An 18,242-nucleotide genomic window follows, 5' to 3' on the forward strand; every position below is an offset into this window, starting at 1 on the left:
GACATTTTTCATTCTTTGGACTTTTTACTAAAGTTGTCGTAGAAGAACGAGTTCACGCTCGACGACACGAAGAATCGAACGTCTGACAAACAGCTGCAAGTTTAAAGTTGGACGTCTGAGCATCCACCTTCTCCGTCCACTGTACAATTATCAACTCAGGTGGAAAAGATGAACAAAGGCTGCTGATCGTCTGCAGCACTCGCCGTAATTATCTGCTTTGAAAACGAGTCACTTTTTACACAGGCAGCAGAGCTAAAATTACCCTACATGCATCTGCTTGTCCCTGTAATGCATCCCTGCTCGTTCACAGACTGCACCGTCTATAATAATAGAACCCCCTCTCTGCTCTCCCTGGGGCGTTGAATCACGTCCTGTGCAAAGAAAATCACAGATTCTCAGCGGGACCAGGACCATGAGCCCCCTTAAAGCCCCCACGCTGCTTTAACACACTCGAGTTCAGCTCCTCAGAGGTCAGAAGCTGCTTCTTTTCCCGTCCTGCGAAATTCCCACAGTGGATTTTCTTCCCACAGGAGAGGAAATGCTTCGTTATGTCAGTTTACAGTCAGGTCAAAGGTCAAAGGTTCCCTCAGCTTATTCAGACATTGAGGTTTCTGACTGACTGGACCAGACTCCATGCAGAAAAAGCACATTTTAAGACAGTAAGCAACAGAAGGTTTTGAGTCAGAGCTGTTATTACCACTGAAACGATTCATCAGTGACTTCAGGGCATCTCCATGTGCCGTTAGAGTGCTGCCACCAGGCATTTACAGACAAACTAAAGATTCCAGTAGATCGCAGTGACCTCGTGTACTGGAACTTATTAATAATTTACGTTCCTGAACTGAAAAAATGTCAACATACCTGAAGATGACATCAAGCTGACCTGTGCAGGTGAGATACAATCATCAAAGCATCTGAACACTGAGGTTATCAGAGCGATAAACGTACGTCACGTTCCTGCAGAATATTTTCCACCTCATCAGTTTTCAGATGGATTAACTTTCCGTGTCGTAATTGTTGTGAAACTCATCACAGTGAACATTTATCTGTGGATGAAGCTGCAAACAGGGACGTTAAACATCTCTTCATGATGCCTTTAATGACACGTTAACAACATGCTGATAGAAAGCACCCACAGTTTTAATTAGAAGTGAAACTACAAGAGCCCATTTTGCCAACTGTGTGGGACCCTCCTCTCTAAAGCCTGTGCTGTCTTGTGTCCATCTTCTGTGACTGCTAGGGGCTTTGGAAAAGGAATGTCTTTGTTTAAATGGGTCGTGTGAATCTGGTTATTTCTACAGCTGACACTCAAACCTCTCTTTTAGAATCTCTCCAAAATTTGGAGGGTCCTTGAATGCATCACTGCACAATGCTTTCAATTACACCGTCAGAAATTGTAGGTGGAAAACACAAGTCTGCTCTTTAGAATGGGTTCAACCAAACTCCAGGAGAAATTTATCTAATTTAACTTCATTTCAGGATTTTTCTCACTTCCAATAAATCCCATGAAAAACGCACAGTGTTCGTTCTTCTCTGCGTTTTCTGACCCCCACCCCCGTCTGTTCCTGCTGAAGTGGACGGATCCTTTAAAGACACCAAACTGCACACAGACTCTGAAACCTGATAACAGAACCGCCGTCCGCTCCCTCTTTAAACCCACCAGCTCCTCGTGGCTCATTTTCAAGACGACTTTGATTTTATCTGCGTGGCCACTGATCTAAAGTTGTTTAGTCTGAGCCAACATGGACCCAGACGCTCACGTTTTTAATCTGAAAGAGAAAAAGCTGCTGCAGAGAGAACTGCTCAAAGTTCAAGGAACACGAATCGAGACTTTGAGGTTAATTAAAGGACAGTTCTGCTGTTCTGTCATTGTTGTAGCTCAATCAATACAAATTACTGATGCATTATATTTCAGTTGTAGTCATATTAATAATTGTCTGATGGTGTTTTTAAGGACTCTCCAACAGTCTTAAGATTAGGCTTTTTTGCCCAAACTCGGATGTTCTATACTTCTTTTTGTTGCTCCAGTGGAAACTAAAGCGGTGGAACGACTTCTTCAAATCAACAGATAAGAGTCTGTCTGCACTGTGACCAGATATTAGGTCTGACTGCTGCAGCTGATGTTTTATGAGCAGACTGGGAGCTGAGGTAAGATCCTGCTGCTGCTTTCACTGCCTCCAGCGTAGATAAACCTGCAGGTACAATAAACTCTCATCAGCGTGTATCCGGTGGAAAAGTATCCGTGTGTGGGGATGAGGCTGTAATTACAGTTGCCATCATCTCATGGCCTCTCTGGTTTGATCCAGATGTCAGAAATAGGTTTAATAACAACCTGTCGCGTGTCTGACTCGGTAAATAAAACAGAACACGACACAATGTGGGGAATCGTAGTTGAAGAAGAAACATCTGCTGAACTCGAATACAACTGACACACAAACGCACATTCAGAGCTGAAACTAAGTCAGTTAAAACCAACAGTGGTGCAATAAATCTGTTTTAGTGCAAACCAGACAGTCTAACAACTGAACACAACAGGAATCCACAGGGACCTAACTGGAGCTGCAGGTTGTTTGGTTTCAGCCTTAAATATCTGATTTTAATTTTATATCTTCAAACTTCAAACTGCTAATTCAACTGAAACAAGTCGATTTTATGTTCCTGACAACTGAAAAACCAAAATGGCAGCTGCAGCGTGGGGCACAGGACAGGATGGGACGGGCTTGTGTTGACAGCGTGCGACTGTCAGCAGTGACCTTGAACACACCACAGGCCTTTTAATTAGCACACAGCAGCAAGAATGTGGAGTTTGTACTTCAACGTGTGATGAGTGAACCAACAGAGAGGAGAGGCTGTTTGTTGTGGTGGGGGCTGTCAGGTAAATAAAGACCCCCCAGCACCTGCACCCGCGCCTGGAAATCTGTGTTCATGAGTTTTACCTCCAGAGGCATCAAACAAGGTTTTCAATTTCCTGAAAACTTTATGAAAAGCACCTATCAGACAACACACTGAACATCTGGGGGTAGAACACAGGAGCTGTGCAGCATTTATGTCCAGCGTCCTGTCAGAGTCCATGTCTGGAGGCTATGACCTTAATGCTGTGGTATTTCATCTAATATTCGTTTCCATTTAGTCCAAGTGCCACATTAACAGTAGCTGAACCAGCTGTTCATAGCTCCTGTTTGCAGTGAACCCACAGATGTGCAGCCGACCCTCACTGGATCACTGTGATACTACAAAAACAAAAAAACAGGAGAATTCTCAGGCAGGTTCTGCAGCTACAAGGACCAAGTAGCTTTGAAGGGAGCCTCAGATTTATATAGAACCTGAATATGGATCCTGTTTGATTTAGTTTTAAAGGGCACTAATCTTCACGCCTCTGTCCGACACGGAGCTTCATTTAAAAAAAATGCACATGAATTCTGAAAACCGCCTCAGGCTTCGTCCTCATTCTCCTACTCGACCCTTCTCTTGTTTCAGTTTGGAGCAAACATGCAGGAGCAGATCAGCTGCACAGTGAAATGATTCCTCTGCAGTCAGAGGAGGAAGTGTGGGGGTTAAAGGTCCGGAGCGAAGGGAAGTCACACTTCAGACGTGATTATGGAAAAAGGCCGACGTCGTTTAAAAACGATTCAAGAACAACTCTGAGCAGAGATCAGACTCAACGTCTCGGATCCAACAAACACGTTGAGTGACCACACCGACTAAACCACCTCCTCCACGCTGAAGGAGGAAAACACAGAGGTTTGAGAGGAGGAGCAGCCCCTGAGCTCTTTGAGGTGGAGGTGGGGGAGGAGGTGGAGGTGGGGGGAGGAGTTGGAGGTGGGGGAGGTCACAAACTCACTTCAAGTCTGAAGAACAGTCTGGATCCCTGAGATGAGCTGAGGTTCAGACCAGTTGGTCTGAATTCCACCAGTAAAAACGAATATTAAGTAATTATAATGAGTTATAATTAACTAATAATTAACTAACTGATTATAATGAGTTATAATTAACTAATAATTAACTTACTGATTATAATGAGTTATAATTAACTAATAATTAACTAACTGATTATAATGAGTTATAATTAACTAATAATTAACTAACTGATTATAATGAGTTATAATTAACTAATAATTAACTAACTGATTATAATGAGTTATAATTAACTAATAATTAACTAACTGATTATAATGAGTTATAATTAACTAATAATTAACTTACTGATTATAATGAGTTATAATTAACTAATAATTAACTAACTGATTATAATGAGTTATAATTAACTAATAATTAACTTACTGATTATAATGAGTTAGAATCAACTAATAATTAACTGATTATAATGAGTTAGAATCAACTAATAATTAACTGATTATAATGAGTTAGAATCAACTAATAATTAACTGATTATAATGAGTTATAATTAACTAGTAATTAAGTAACTGATTATAATGAGTTAGAATCAACTAATAATTAACTGATTATAATGAGTTAGAATCAACTAATAATTAACTGATTATAATGAGTTATAATTAACTAGTAATTAAGTAACTGATTATAATGAGTTAGAATCAACTAATAATTAATTCTGTATGTTCACCTGCTGTGGAATGAAGGGTTCTGAATTAATATTTATATTATATATAAAGTATTTAAACCTCATTACGAACGTTATTTTTAACTCGCACAGTAAATCTGCGGCAGGTTTGTTTTCATTTTCAGACAGTGAGACTTTCGCCTCAGGCCTGAGGTTTTATTAGTCATCAGATCAGCTGCTGAACAGCTGATTTACCGTTTGGCAAAAGTTACAAAAGAAACTAGCGCTGCGTTTTACTGATCCCTGTGAGGTTTGTGAACTACTGCACAGCCTCAACAACGTCTGAGGGATTTTAAAACTCAACCGACCGTACAGGAAAACACAACTGACTAAAGGTCATCAGCAACTTTCAGGAAATAACTGAGGTTTGTGGAGCTCAAGAAGAAGAAGAAGAAGACGAAGAAGAAGAAGAAGAAGAAGACGAAGAAGAAGAAGAAGCAGCTGATTCTCCTGAGCTTTGAAACATGTCTCTGTCTGGAAGTAGAACATCTGTGTCTCTGAGCTCCTGATACACGAGAACGTTTCTTCAGGTCAGCAGCCGTGTTGTTTTTTCCGTCTTATCTGACGGAAGTAAAAACCTCAGCAGACGTGTCACCTTGACACCTGAGACGCCGGCAGGATTCACGTGTCGGTGCCTGTAAGCTCCAAGGTTACAGAGATATCCGAGGAGCCCTGAACGCCTCACGTTCGACCTCATGTAAAAGAAAATGACCACGAAACGAGAAACATCTCACAGCAGGAAGCTGAAGAACAAACCTGGGTTAGAGGACGACTGCAGGTCCTCAAACAGACCATCAGAGGAGAAGGAAGGACTCAGGTCACTGTGTGACATCACAGACAGGTGAGAACAACAGGAAGTTGAGCTGCTCCAACACGCTCAGTAGCAGAGATATTTGTAACACTACAAACACAGTTCAGAGTTCTTCTCTCGTCCCAGGACGGTCACTGGACAGACTAGAGACAGATAGAGACAGAGACAACTAAAGCTGGAACTCATCCAGCAGAGACAGTTTTCATGTTGTGAATCTGCTTCAGGGGAATTTAAGAGAAATCAGGATTTGAAGTAGTGAAATATATCGTGACAGTTGCTGATGAGAAGATATTATGGTGCTGTGGATACGTCACAGTCCTCAGAGTTCAGTTCTGCAGTAGCTGATCTGCCGATGACTCGTTTTTACTGTACATGTCCCAGGAAGACATTTGTCTCCCCCTCAGACGGCAGCGCTGTGGGAACAGGAGTTCCCAACCCACCATTTAACAAAAGTCCGTTTCTCCCTCTGCAGAGTCCAGCTGTTGTAAATTATACCAATCTGAGCGTGTGGGGGGCGGGTGAGGAGGTGGGGGGGAGTCATCTGGTCCAGACCCATTGTTTTGTGTTGAGGAATGAGCTCAGCGTGGGAAACTGGGATGTGGAGCGATTACGAGAGCTGCACAGCTGGACGAGCGGCTCTGGAAATCGCTGCTGATGAAAGAGACACACACCAAACCCACTTAACCCCCCCTCCACAAAACACCCCGACAGTTCCCCTAAAGTTCCTGTGATTCACTCGGAGCTCCGTTTCAGTCTGATGTGTTCGGGATCTTTGGGAAAACTGGCTCCGGTGATTCAACCTGTTACTGGAAAACGTTCCAGCTGTGGAACACAGAGCACGTTCACGTGTTTTAATCTTTCGAGGAATTCTGGGATGTTTTCCCTCCATGTTTGGACTTCAAAGAGACACTACCCCCCCAACACTCAGTTCTTCACATGACGCTCGGCTTTAAACTCTAAGTGATCTCACAATAATCTGGAACTGTTACATCCAGAGACACAAACTTCATTGAAAATTCTGATGATTTTAGAAAACTGTGACGACTTAGAGCTGCTCTGTTCTAAACACACGTGAAAAGTTTAACATGTAGTTTCCTGCTGACGATCATATCTGAACGTGTCCAACACCCCAGCAGCAGCAGTCACTGTATTTTTAGTGCAAAGTTTAGTTTGCCTGTTGATGCTCAGGATTTCAGCTGTGTTGGTTAAACCCAGATCACTGAAGGAGGCCCCTCTCCGTCCATCTGCACCTTTTCTTCTCTGTGGCAGGTTCGTGTCACCCTCGGCCTCCACTGCACAGTCGAGTCGGGACATGTCGCCTTCTGCTGCAGACACTTCAAAGAGTCCACGAGCTCTGAGCTCTGCGAACGCATCATATTTCCTGAGATTTCAACTCCTGCCTCATTCTGAACTTCACCATCCGCTCAAGATTGAGATTCATCATGAACTCACTGACTGAGCAGGATGTTTATGGAACCTGAAGCTTTTAAAACAGCCCCAAAACATCAGATTCACCTTTGCAACAGAATAGACTCCAAATGTGAAACATCCGTACTGAGTCTTTGTTCAGACAGTACCAGACTACATTCACAATTCTGCGAATTCTACACTCTCACTTGTTCTAGATTATTTAACAACTGTAAAAAGAATTATTTCACAATCTGTGGAACCAGTACTGAAACTCAGGGCTGGTTTTGGTGACCAGGTCCCAGAAACAAATCTTCTAACATCAGAAGAAATTTCTATTTCTTCTTCAGGGAACCGCAGACCAACCTCCTGAGAACCTCCAGATCACTATCTACATGCTAAATGCTCTCCGCCTCCACCGATGAGACCCTGATACATGAACTTCGTTGTGTGAGGATCCGCTCTGTTAAAAATCAACTTGGCAGAAAAGGACAAAATATTTAGAGACGTCTAAACAGGAAAGAGCCTCTTCAAGCAAACATGAAACTCGATGAGCCCTTAAACGTTCAGCAAACAGTCAGAGAACCACTTCCTGCCCGGACGACAAATATTTAGGAAACTCACTGAGAGATATCATTAGACAATCCCAACAAGACCAGGACTCCATTACCCACAAGCCACTACGTCTCTGCAGCGTTCTAATAATTCAACATGTTTAGTCTAAATTAAAATAAATTAACAGAGACATGAGAGAAACACGACTAAAGGCATGTTTTCAAACTGTGTTTTAATTTCAAACTGGAGTCAGGTACAGATGAGTGGACAGGTGTGTGGAGGACAGGTCAGAGGTCATGACAGACAGGCCCAAAGATTTTCACTTTACTGTGATGATGACTCCAACACCCTGACTTCCTGATTCCTGCGTGTTCAGGTTCTCCCCACTTCACACCTCCCTCCTGATCCGTCTCCCACAGAACAAAGCCTGATCTTTAATTATGGAAACTCGGCCTCGAGCTCAGAAAACACCGAGTGGAATTAGACGCATTTCCATTTGAAAACAGGGCGTTGATCCGGCTGCAGCTCTAATCAGAGTCAGTACCTGAGGCCACAGAGACGGCTGCATGACTGAACCTCTCAGGAATGTCAAGCACTGTTACAAACAGTGGAGCTGCTGGGGGGGCCCGGGGGAACCGCGGCTGCAGAAATAGACAGGTATTTTTAAAAAAGCTGAGTCAGAACTTCAGGACGACGACGGCACACGAAGCAAAAAAACGTCCACACTGTTTCCTAAAGTCCGAGGAGGGGTTTTCACAGGTCGGACCTGAACCAGGACTTCAAGTCTATTTAAAATGCTGAAAAACTAAAACCTGCACTCAAGGCCCCCGTCTCTGTTTCCTGAGGTCCTGACGTTCCACCACATCTCACAGCGTTCATCAGCAGGTTGAGCAGAGTTGGAGTTTACTTCAATTACATGAAGACAGAACGGTTTCCTGCCACAAACCAAACTCTGTAGAACTGTCTGAGAAAAGTTCACATGAAATTCAGTGAAATCTTTGGACCTAGAGATTCAGCTGAAAGAATAAGAAAAGATAAAATGTCTCAGCACAAACCGAAAAAGGATTCCTAACCAACCAAACTCTGTTCATTTTTCTGAGTATTTAAGGAAATAGTCAGGGATTAATAAACTTAAGGCCCACTTCCAGAGATCTCCTCTGAATTCCACAGGCTTCATCAGCAGATGGAGTTTACTTAGACGACATGATAACAGACGTTAATATGTTTAACTTTGACTTTATTTTACAGCGTTTGAGTCTCAAAGTAAAAATTTAACACGAATACTTTGAGGATGTACATGAGATGAAGCTGAAAGTGCCACAGTCAGAATACGCAGCAAGGTCAAAGTGTCACAGCAGAACAACACAAACCTCAGACAGTTTACACACCACCAACCAAACTCAGTGCAGTTTTTAACTAATAAATTCAAACTAACACTGTAAACTTGAGTTTAAAGCTACAGGTAACCTTCATTTTCTTTTTACTTCATTTGATAAAATGTCTAGTTTTATCTGAGCAACAGTTCAGTGAAGGACTGAAGCATCCAGACAATGATCGTGATGGAGAAGTTGTCTGACACTAATCCGTGTTTCACTTTCACAGCCTGACCAGCTTATTTTAACCTCAACTGATCAGAATCAGCCTCAAATCTGAAGAATACAAACACGACTTCATCAGACGCCGCTCTACTTATTCTCAGAGGTTCGTCCTCTGTTGTTTACTGTTAAATGAGGACACGCTGTGAGAACAGCTGTCTCCAGAGGACACATCAGTCCTGTCTGAGACCCCCCAGCAACAGGAGACACCCGGTGCTAAGTTCACACCTCCGGCTGCTCGACTGCAGCCTGGAAATCACAAGGTGAGTGTGATGGAGCTGAAGCACTGAGGCTGCAGCCGGGTCAGAAAATAGCTGCAACCCCCCCATCTACACACTCACTGTCCACCCCAACAATGAAAACTATGTCCAACACGCTTCAGTGATCCAACTCCCTGATAATCAGCCTTCACTTCAAATGTGAAGCAAACAACAATCACTGAGTCTCACCAAACTCCGTAGAAAAGTCGACCAATTTAAAGTTTAGCCTTGTAACAGATATTCAATAACACTTTCTAAATCTAGTTTGAGGAGCAGCTTCAATCTTTTCGGTGTAAGAACCACTTTTGATTCAAAGAAGGAATCCACCACAGAAAACAGGATTTAAAGCCACTGAAGTTAGGCCGAATGTGAGTCTGAGTCCTAACGATTCATTCAATATTTAAGTTTGTCTCATTCACCGTGAACTTTTTTATCTGGAGCCAATAAAACTTTTAATTGGAGTTTTTTCGGAGGGAGTGCCCGCGGCGCGCCGGGTCTCCCCCCGGCCGGGGCTCTTACCGAGGTGCAGGGTGAGGTTGATGGAGTTCGGGTACTGGATCCCCGCCAGCATGGTCTGGCTCTGCCACCAGGTGGTGTCCAGGTGGTTGTTGTAGTCGGTCAGGTACACGGCGCTGTGGTGGTTCCCGGGGTCCGCGGCGTCGCAGATGTGGCAGGACTTGGTGACGCCGGTGGCTCCGGTCTGCACGCAGTACTCCTCGGGCGGGGACCCGCAGGTGTTGGTCGCCACCACCGTCATGTTGAACGCGGCGTTCACGAACTCGGGCATGCAGCGCTGCGGGGCGCCCCGCTCGTCCGCGCACTCGTCCATGGCGGCGCGGACGCAGAACGCGACCCAGCTCCAAGCGACCAGAGCTCGGACCAAACTCGGCATTTTTCAGTCGTCCCGGTTCTCGGACACAAAACCTGCGCGCGGCTCCGACTCCGACTCCCTGAACTCGTCCAAAGTTTCAAATCACCGACAGATTCCGGACGACGTCAAGTGAAAACATGCGGGAAGAAGCTCCGGGCCGCGTCCTGAGCTCGTGTCCCGGCGGTCCTGGTGTGTGCGGGTCTGTGTGCGGGTCTGTGTGCGGGTCTGTGTGCGGGCCTCAGCTCTTTGTGTCCTCCGCCATGCACCAACTCCAGCAGGAAAAGACGGGGATCAGACTACACCCAGTCCGCTACTGCGCAGGTCTGAGGCGGACACCGCGACCACTTCCGACTCAGATCAAATAAAAGTTGGTCCAGAATCCGAGTCCAGGACCGAGTCCGGGTTCCTAAGAGTTAATTAAAACTGAAGTTAAAATGAGATCTGTCTGATTTTATTATTAAAACTGAGTTAAGATTTTTATCTCATTACAAACACAGATTCTGGTTTTAATCGTCAGACTTATTCAAAACTCCACTTGAACATAAGTAAAGTAACGAAGTGTCCGTAATAATAACAGCTGGAGAATAATAAACTAAATTCTTACCCTGATCTGTTCTTTTTAAAGTGTTTGTATTTTTCTATTCTGATTAAAAAACTAAATATAAAACATAAAATGAGACAAATCATCGTCATGGTTGTTAATCAATCACAGACAGAGTCTAACCACCAGATCATCTGCACCAGCGTTAAACGGGTTATTTTAGCCTGATAACAGCAGTTTCTAAAACAGGACTCTGATTAGATCATCAACCCTGAACCATCAGACCAGGTCCACAAACCAGTAAACAGCTCAAACAGTGGATGAAAGGATGAATCAGAGACACACAGCTGTCATGTTGATGTTCATCAAATGATCATTTGGAAACGAAGACGTTTCAAAACCTTTTGCTTCTGTTTGGTGAAGGACAGAGGAGGCCTTCAACCCCTCCCAGAGTTAAACATGGTGGTGGGAGCACAATGCTGTGGGGCTGTTACTGCTTCAGACACAGGGAACGTTGTTCGGCTGCATGGATCATGAAGAATATCGTAAAACCAGTCTAGATTTAGGTCAGAGTCCAGATGTCAGTCCTGCCTCCAATCTGTGGAGAGAACTCAATTCAATGTTTGTGTGTACAAGTCTGTCTATCTAGATCTATCTAGATCTGTCTATCTAGATCTATCTATCTAGATCTATGTAGATCTATCTAGATCTGTCTAGATCTGTCTATCTAGATCTATCTATCTAGATCTATCTAGATCTATGTAGATCTGTCTATCTAGATCTATCTAGATCTATGTAGATCTGTCTATCTAGATCTGTCTATGTAGATCTATGTAGATCTATGTAGATCTGTCTATGTAGATCTATGTAGATCTATCTAGATCTGTCTATCTAGATCTATCTATCTAGATCTATGTAGATCTATTTAGATCTGTCTATCTAGATCTGTCTATGTAGATCTATGTAGATCTATGTAGATCTGTCTATCTAGATCTATCTATGTAGATCTATCTAGATCTATCTAGATCTGTCTATCTAGATCTATCTATCTAGATCTATCTAGATCTATGTAGATCTGTCTATCTAGATCTGTCTATGTAGATCTATGTAGATCTATGTAGATCTGTCTATGTAGATCTATGTAGATCTATCTAGATCTGTCTATCTAGATCTATCTATCTAGATCTATGTAGATCTATTTAGATCTGTCTATCTAGATCTGTCTATGTAGATCTATGTAGCTCTATGTAGATCTGTCTATCTAGATCTATCTATGTAGATCTATCTAGATCTATCTAGATCTGTCTATCTAGATCTATCTATGTAGATCTATCTAGATCTGTCTATCTGCAGTTTTAACAGTGGTCTGTTTGAACGCTGCCATCTTGTGCCCAAAGCTACAAACAGCAGCTGAAACAGTAGATTCAAGATTCAAAGTGTTCATTGTCATGTGCACAGTGAAGAAGTCATGTTTCCCTGTACAGTGAAAGTCCTCCTTTCAAAGTGAGTGTGAGAAAATAAAAAAACAATAAATAATATAGAAACTAGTTAATAAACAATAAAAAATAGAGAAGTATGCTGAAATAAAGAAATGGACTAAGTACAGAGGTGTGTGCAAAGTCAGTGTACAATTAGGAGTTGTGTGCAAAACAGACATTAATGTTCAAGCAGCAGTAAATAATGTGAGATTTCTGCGTTTTTGCAGTGTGTTGTGTCAAGAAGGGCCGCCGACGTAAAACATTTGGTTAGGATGGGAGTTAGAAGTAAGAAATTGTGGAGTGAGTTAGATGATGTGATGCAGAGCATCCTCAGAGGTGAGAGAGTGGTGATTGGTGCAGATTTAAATGGACGTGTTGGTGAAGGGAACAGAGATGATGAGATTGTCATGGACAGGTTTGGTCTTCAGGACAGAAACACAGAAGGACAGATGGTGGAAGACTTTATTAAAAGGATGGAGATGACTGTAGTGAATACTTTGTTCCAGAAGAGGCAGGAACATAGGGAGAGATATAAGAGCAGAGGGAGAAGCTCCCTCAGGTGGACTAGATGTTGTAATCTGAAAGAGATCAGTGACTGTAAAGTACTGGTAGAGGAGAGTGTGGCCAGACAACACAGGGTGGCGTAAAATACGATGGTGGGGAGGAAGATGAAGAGGACGAAGTAGTTGAAGTTAAAAAAGGAAGAATGGTTTAGTTTTCAGGGAGGAGCTGAGACAGACTCTGAGTGACTGGACAACTACAGGTAATGTGATCAGGGAGACAGGTAGGAGGGTACTTGGTGTGTCATCAGGGAAGTGGACAAGGAGACTTGGTGTTGGAATGAGGAAGTCCAGGTGTGTATACAGAGAAAGAGGTTAGCTAAGAAGAAGTGGGACACAGAGGACTGAAGAGAGAAGACAGGTGAAGGTAGAGGTGGCAAAGGTCAAACAAAGGACATCTGAGGACTTGTATGTTAGGTTGGACAGTAAGGAGGGAGAGGTGGATTAGTACAGGTTGGGGAGGTAAAGAGACACAGATGGGACGGGTTAGGGTGATCAAAGACAGGGATGGAAATGTACCGACAGGTGCCAGGACTGTGACAGAAGATGGAGGAAGTAGCAAAGATTAGTAAGAGTGAAGTGAGGAGGAGGAGGATGAAGAGTGGAAAGGCAGCTGGTCCTGATGACATATCTGTGGAGGTATGGAACTGTCTAGGAGAGGTGGCAGAAGAGTTTCTGACTAGTTGTAGAGGGAGAGGATGTCGAGGAATGGAGAAGTGTACTGGTGCCTATATTTAAGAACAAGTGCAGAGGAATGAAGCTGATGAACCACAGAGTAGTGGAAGCTGGGCTGAGGTCAGAGGTGAACATTAGTGAGCAGTGATATGGTTTCATGTCTAGAAAGAGTTCAACAGATGCTGATGGACGAGTAGAGATGGACAAAATGAGTTGTCTTCACAGATGTAGAGAAAGCATCTGACAGGAAGCTGAGAGAGGAGCTGTGAAGTTTGTCAGAGTAGAGTAGGACATGTAGGAAAACTGTAAGACAGAGGTGAGGTGAACTGTAGGTGTGATGGAGGAGTTGGAGGTGAAGGTGGGTCTGCATCAAGGATCTGAGCCCCTTCTTCTGATCTGGTGATGGACAGACTGACAGATGAGGTCAGACAGGAATCTTCACGGACTATGATATTCGCAAGAAGCTGCAAGGTCAGACCAACGGAGAGTGTGGATAAGAGGTGAATAGAAGAGTGGGGTGAAGAAGAGTGTCAGGAGTTGATAAAAGAGGATCAGAGAGAATGAAAGGAAAGACGGTGGAGAGACCAGAGATGATGTACAGCTTAGAGATAGTAGTACTGAACAAAAGACAGGAGGCAGAGCTGGAGGTAGCAGAGCTGAAAATGTTGAGGATCTATTGGGAGTGACGAGGACGGAGAGGATCAGGAATGAGTCCATCAGAGGGACAGACCATGTCAGGTGTTAGAGATGAAGTCAAACCGAGGTGGTTGAGAGGAGAGATCGGGAACATATCAGTAAATGATGCTGAGGTTGGAGCTGCCAGGAAGGAGGTGTAGAGGAAGAACGAAGAGGAGGTTTATGGGTGTAGAGAGAGAATACATGGAGTTGGTGGAGGATGGAGAGGATGAAGAGGACAGGGTTAAATGGAGGAAGATGATTCACTGTGGTGACGCCTGAAAGGAAACAGCTGAAAGGAAAAGAAGTGTGTGTGTGTGTGTGAAAGAAGAAGATCAAACGTTAGCTTGTCTGTAGAGGTCGAACTAATCGATTATTACAAGTGGTACTTTCAGTATTAGTTTGGTGGAATGGTTTTAGTGAAATCACTTCCACTGGCTTGTCAGTAGGGGGAGGGCTTGTTCTGTAGCTTCTTTCTCACAATATTCTCGAGTTACCTGTGGCCTGTGGGGTTCACCAACAGCTGTGGCCGCTGATTCAGCTACAACATTTTAACACAATCACAACAAACACCATGTGTTTCTGTACCCACCTGCAGAAGGACCCATAGATTTACCTCTGGACAAGAAGAACAGTTACTAAAGGGGCGGCAGTAGCTCAGGTGGTAGAGCAGTTGTCCTCAAAGCCCAGGTTAGGTGGTTGGATTCCCGGTTCCTCCTGGCTACTTGCTGAGGTGTGAGAGTAGCAAGGGGCTGAAACCCTGTAGTAGCGCCGACATGTACTGTCTGGCAGCTGTCCAACCACAATTTCCCCAAGTGATGTCAGGCATCTACTCTACTACAGTTTCCAATGCATAGTGTTCGTGCTCTGAGGAAACTCCACCCCTCAGGTGACACAGACCAGAAAACAGGTGGTTATTCTGCTTCAGAAGAGACAAACACACACACTGAGAGACAGTTGATAGAATTCACCTTCAGACCAAGACCAGACTGGGAATACTGGGAATACTGGGATGCTACCACTTCAACCTGCTGCTGACTCTAAATTCAATTCAATTCAATTCAATTTTATTTGTATAGCGCCAATTTACAACAGAAGTTATCTCAAGGCACTTTACAGTGTAAGGTTTAAGACCTTACAGAAAATATTTATACAAAATATTAGAGAAAACCCAACAATCCCATTTGAGCAAGCTTTAGGCAACAGTGGAGAGGAAAAACTCCCTTTAGAGAAAGAAACCTCCAGCAGAACCAGGCTCATAGTGGGCGGCCATCTGCCTCGACCGGTTGGGGTGAGTGGAAAGAGAAGAGAGAAAAGAACAGCACTAAACACTGAAGAGGAGTTTGAAAAGAACAAAGACTGTGAGAGAAGTAAGGTTAAGTAACTTTGAGGGAACAAGGACAGTGAGTGATTTTCAGCTGCTGTGTTAGAAAATGTCTTCCAGATTAGAGGAGGAGCTCTGCTGTCCTGTCTGCCAGGACATCTTTAAAGATCCTGTCGTCCTGTCATGTAGCCACAGCTTCTGTAAAGTCTGTCTGCAGAACTCATGGACAGAGAACTGATCCATGACTGTCCGGTTTGTAAGAGACTATCTTTCAGAGTGAACCTCCCTGTAACCTGGCTTTAAAGAACCTGTGTGAGAGTTTGTTACAGGAGACAGATCAGAGATGTTCAGAGAGTCTCTGCAGTCTGCACTCGGAGAAACTCAAACTCTTCTGTCTGGACATCAGCAGCCGCTTTGTCTCATCTGCAGAGATTCAGAAAATCACATCAACCACAGATTCAGACCCATCGAAGAAGTTACTCGACAACACAGGAAGGAACTCGAGGAAACTCTGGAGCCCTTAAAGGAGAAGTTGAAGGTTTGTGAAGAAGCTAAAGTGAAGTTTGATCAAACAGCAGAACACATTAAGGTCCAGGCCCGACACACAGAGAGGCAGATCAAGGAGCAGTTCAAGAAGCTTCACCAGTTCCTAGAAGAGGAAGAGGAGGCCAGGATGGCTGCACTGAGGGAGGAAGAGGAGCACAAGAGTCAGAGGATGAAGGAGAAGATGGAGGCTCTGAGCAGAGACATAGCAGCTCTTTCAGACACCGTCAGAGCCACAGAGGAGGAGCTGAGAGCTGGAGACGTCTCATTCCTCAACAACTACAAGGCTGCAGTGGAAAGAGTCCAGCAGCGCCCCCTGCTGGAGGATCCACAGCTGCCCTTAGGAGCTCTGATAGACCAGGTCAAACACCTGGGAAACCTGAGCTTCAACATCTGGACCAAGATGAAGGACGTGGTCTCCTACACTCCTGTGGTTCTGGATCCAAACACTGCTCATCCAGAACTGATCCTGTCTGAAGATCTGACCAGTGTGAGACGAGGAGAGAAACAGCAGCTTCCTGAAAACCCAGAGAGGTTCAGATACTGGTCTGTTCTGGGCTCTGAGGGTTTTAACTCGGGGACTCACAGATGGGATGTTGAGGTTGGAGATAGTACAAACTGGAAACTGGGTGTGTTAGCAGAGTCTGTTCAGAGGAAGGGAAACACAGGGTCTGGATTATGGAGGATCTGGTTCTTTCTGGGTAAATACACAGCACTGTGTCCATCACATCCAGAAACTGTTCTCCCAGTGAAGAAGAAGAAGATCCAGAGGATCAGAGTGAATCTGGACTGGAACAGAGGAAAGTTGTCTTTCTCTGATCCTGATACTTAGACACACATACACACCTTCACACACACTTTTACTAACAGACTGTTTCCATATGTTTATAATGGGAAAAATCTCCCAGTGAACATTTTACCAGTGAAGGTCTCTGTGAGAGTAGAACAACACACACAGTGTAAAGATGATGATTATTATTATTGTGATGTGGTTTGTGGTTAACAGAAACTGGATCCAGAAAAGGTTGAACATTTTTAGTCGAACATTTGTTGTTCTGTTTGTTGTTTGTAGAATTCAGTTTTCTGCTCTGCAATGCTGCCACATTATAGAACATATTTGTACTAACAGCTAATTACTAACCCATCCCATTTATGAAGGTATGAAGATATGATCAAATCACTAAAGGACTAATGCTTCAAAAACAGACAGATGTTCTTTACGCAACATCTTCTTCACCTGTACTTAATCTAAGGTCTTTCCTTTCTTCCAAACTTCCAAATTCGTACCCTTGCACGTCCTGGTGTAAACACACAAAAGAAAGAATAATCCAGAGAATTACTGTTGATTTTTATGTTCTTACTTTATTGATGTCAGTGTAAAAACATGTAGCAGGTTTTCTACTTGGAATTTAAACACTCTCAACCATTTCTGTCTGTCCTCATTGTTTTCATTCCACTCATGTCGTCTTTCTCTTCATCTGCACGATTTTGTTCTATTTCTTGTCAGTGCACCTGTCTAAATACTGCTCCGCCCCTGACTTACCTGTTCTGCACATACTTATCAAGGAATCTCTATATACTCACTCCCAGATTGTTCATCAAGCCTTTCCTCAAGATTCTCCAGCTTCCTGTTCTATCTGTGAACTCACTTTTTTGTTACCTTGGACTTTGTCTCATTGGACCAATGATCCTGGTCGAAGAGTTTAGTTTTTTTAATGAACCTGAGCTCTGCTGCAGACCTGTGGTTTGTTTGTCTCTCTTACTGACATGTAACTAAACCTCAGCTCAGCTTATTGACTACAGCTTTACCTGCCATGTAGTGATACCTTTGCCTCAATTCTCTTGCAAGAATCATTACTCACTAATTTGCCTGTGCTCGGCTCATAGACCAGGCCTCAGACTTAAGCCACAGTGACAACTAATACAATCTCACTGGACATACTAGCCAGGTGACTGTTGTGAAGAACCTCCTGTCTGCTGTAACTCCAGTCTCAACCTGGTTCTCTACCTGCTCAGTCGTTGCACAAATGTAATAAAGCGTTTAAAAAGCTGAAGCTGTAAATACATCAAGATAAAAACTGAGGGATCTTAAAAGGGATATTTGGCCAGAGAAGAGGGTGCATTCATTGAGAATGGAGGGGAATCTTCTGCAGAACAAGGCTGCGTGAAAAAGATTTAAACGTAGTACTGGTGTTGACCATCTCAAGGATGTGAGGACTTTACTTTGGGTTTCCAAAGAGCTAAGTCAGGTCTCTGTGTCACTAGCAGAGATAAACCGTGACACCACTTGTCCCCCCTTTACAGTCACTTCAGATCAGGTCCATCATCAGCTAAAAGTATGGGTGGCACCTTCTCTCTCTCTCTCTGG

The 18,242-nt window shown here is 43.7% G+C and overlaps 1 protein-coding gene across 1 annotated transcript; it reads left to right on the top strand.

The window, feature by feature from the left end:
- The first annotated feature begins 15,674 nt into the window (after positions 1 to 15,674).
- On the top strand, positions 15,675 to 16,725 carry LOC113171866 (nuclear factor 7, brain-like). The gene has a single exon (XM_033326471.1). It carries the CDS (start codon positions 15,675 to 15,677, stop codon positions 16,704 to 16,706), a length of 1,032 nt encoding a protein of 343 aa, XP_033182362.1. The 3' UTR covers positions 16,707 to 16,725.
- Positions 16,726 to 18,242: the final 1,517 nt, after the last annotated feature.

Source organism: Anabas testudineus, chromosome 17 (assembly GCF_900324465.2).
Source record: "Anabas testudineus chromosome 17, fAnaTes1.2, whole genome shotgun sequence".
NCBI lineage: Eukaryota > Metazoa > Chordata > Actinopteri > Anabantiformes > Anabantidae > Anabas > Anabas testudineus.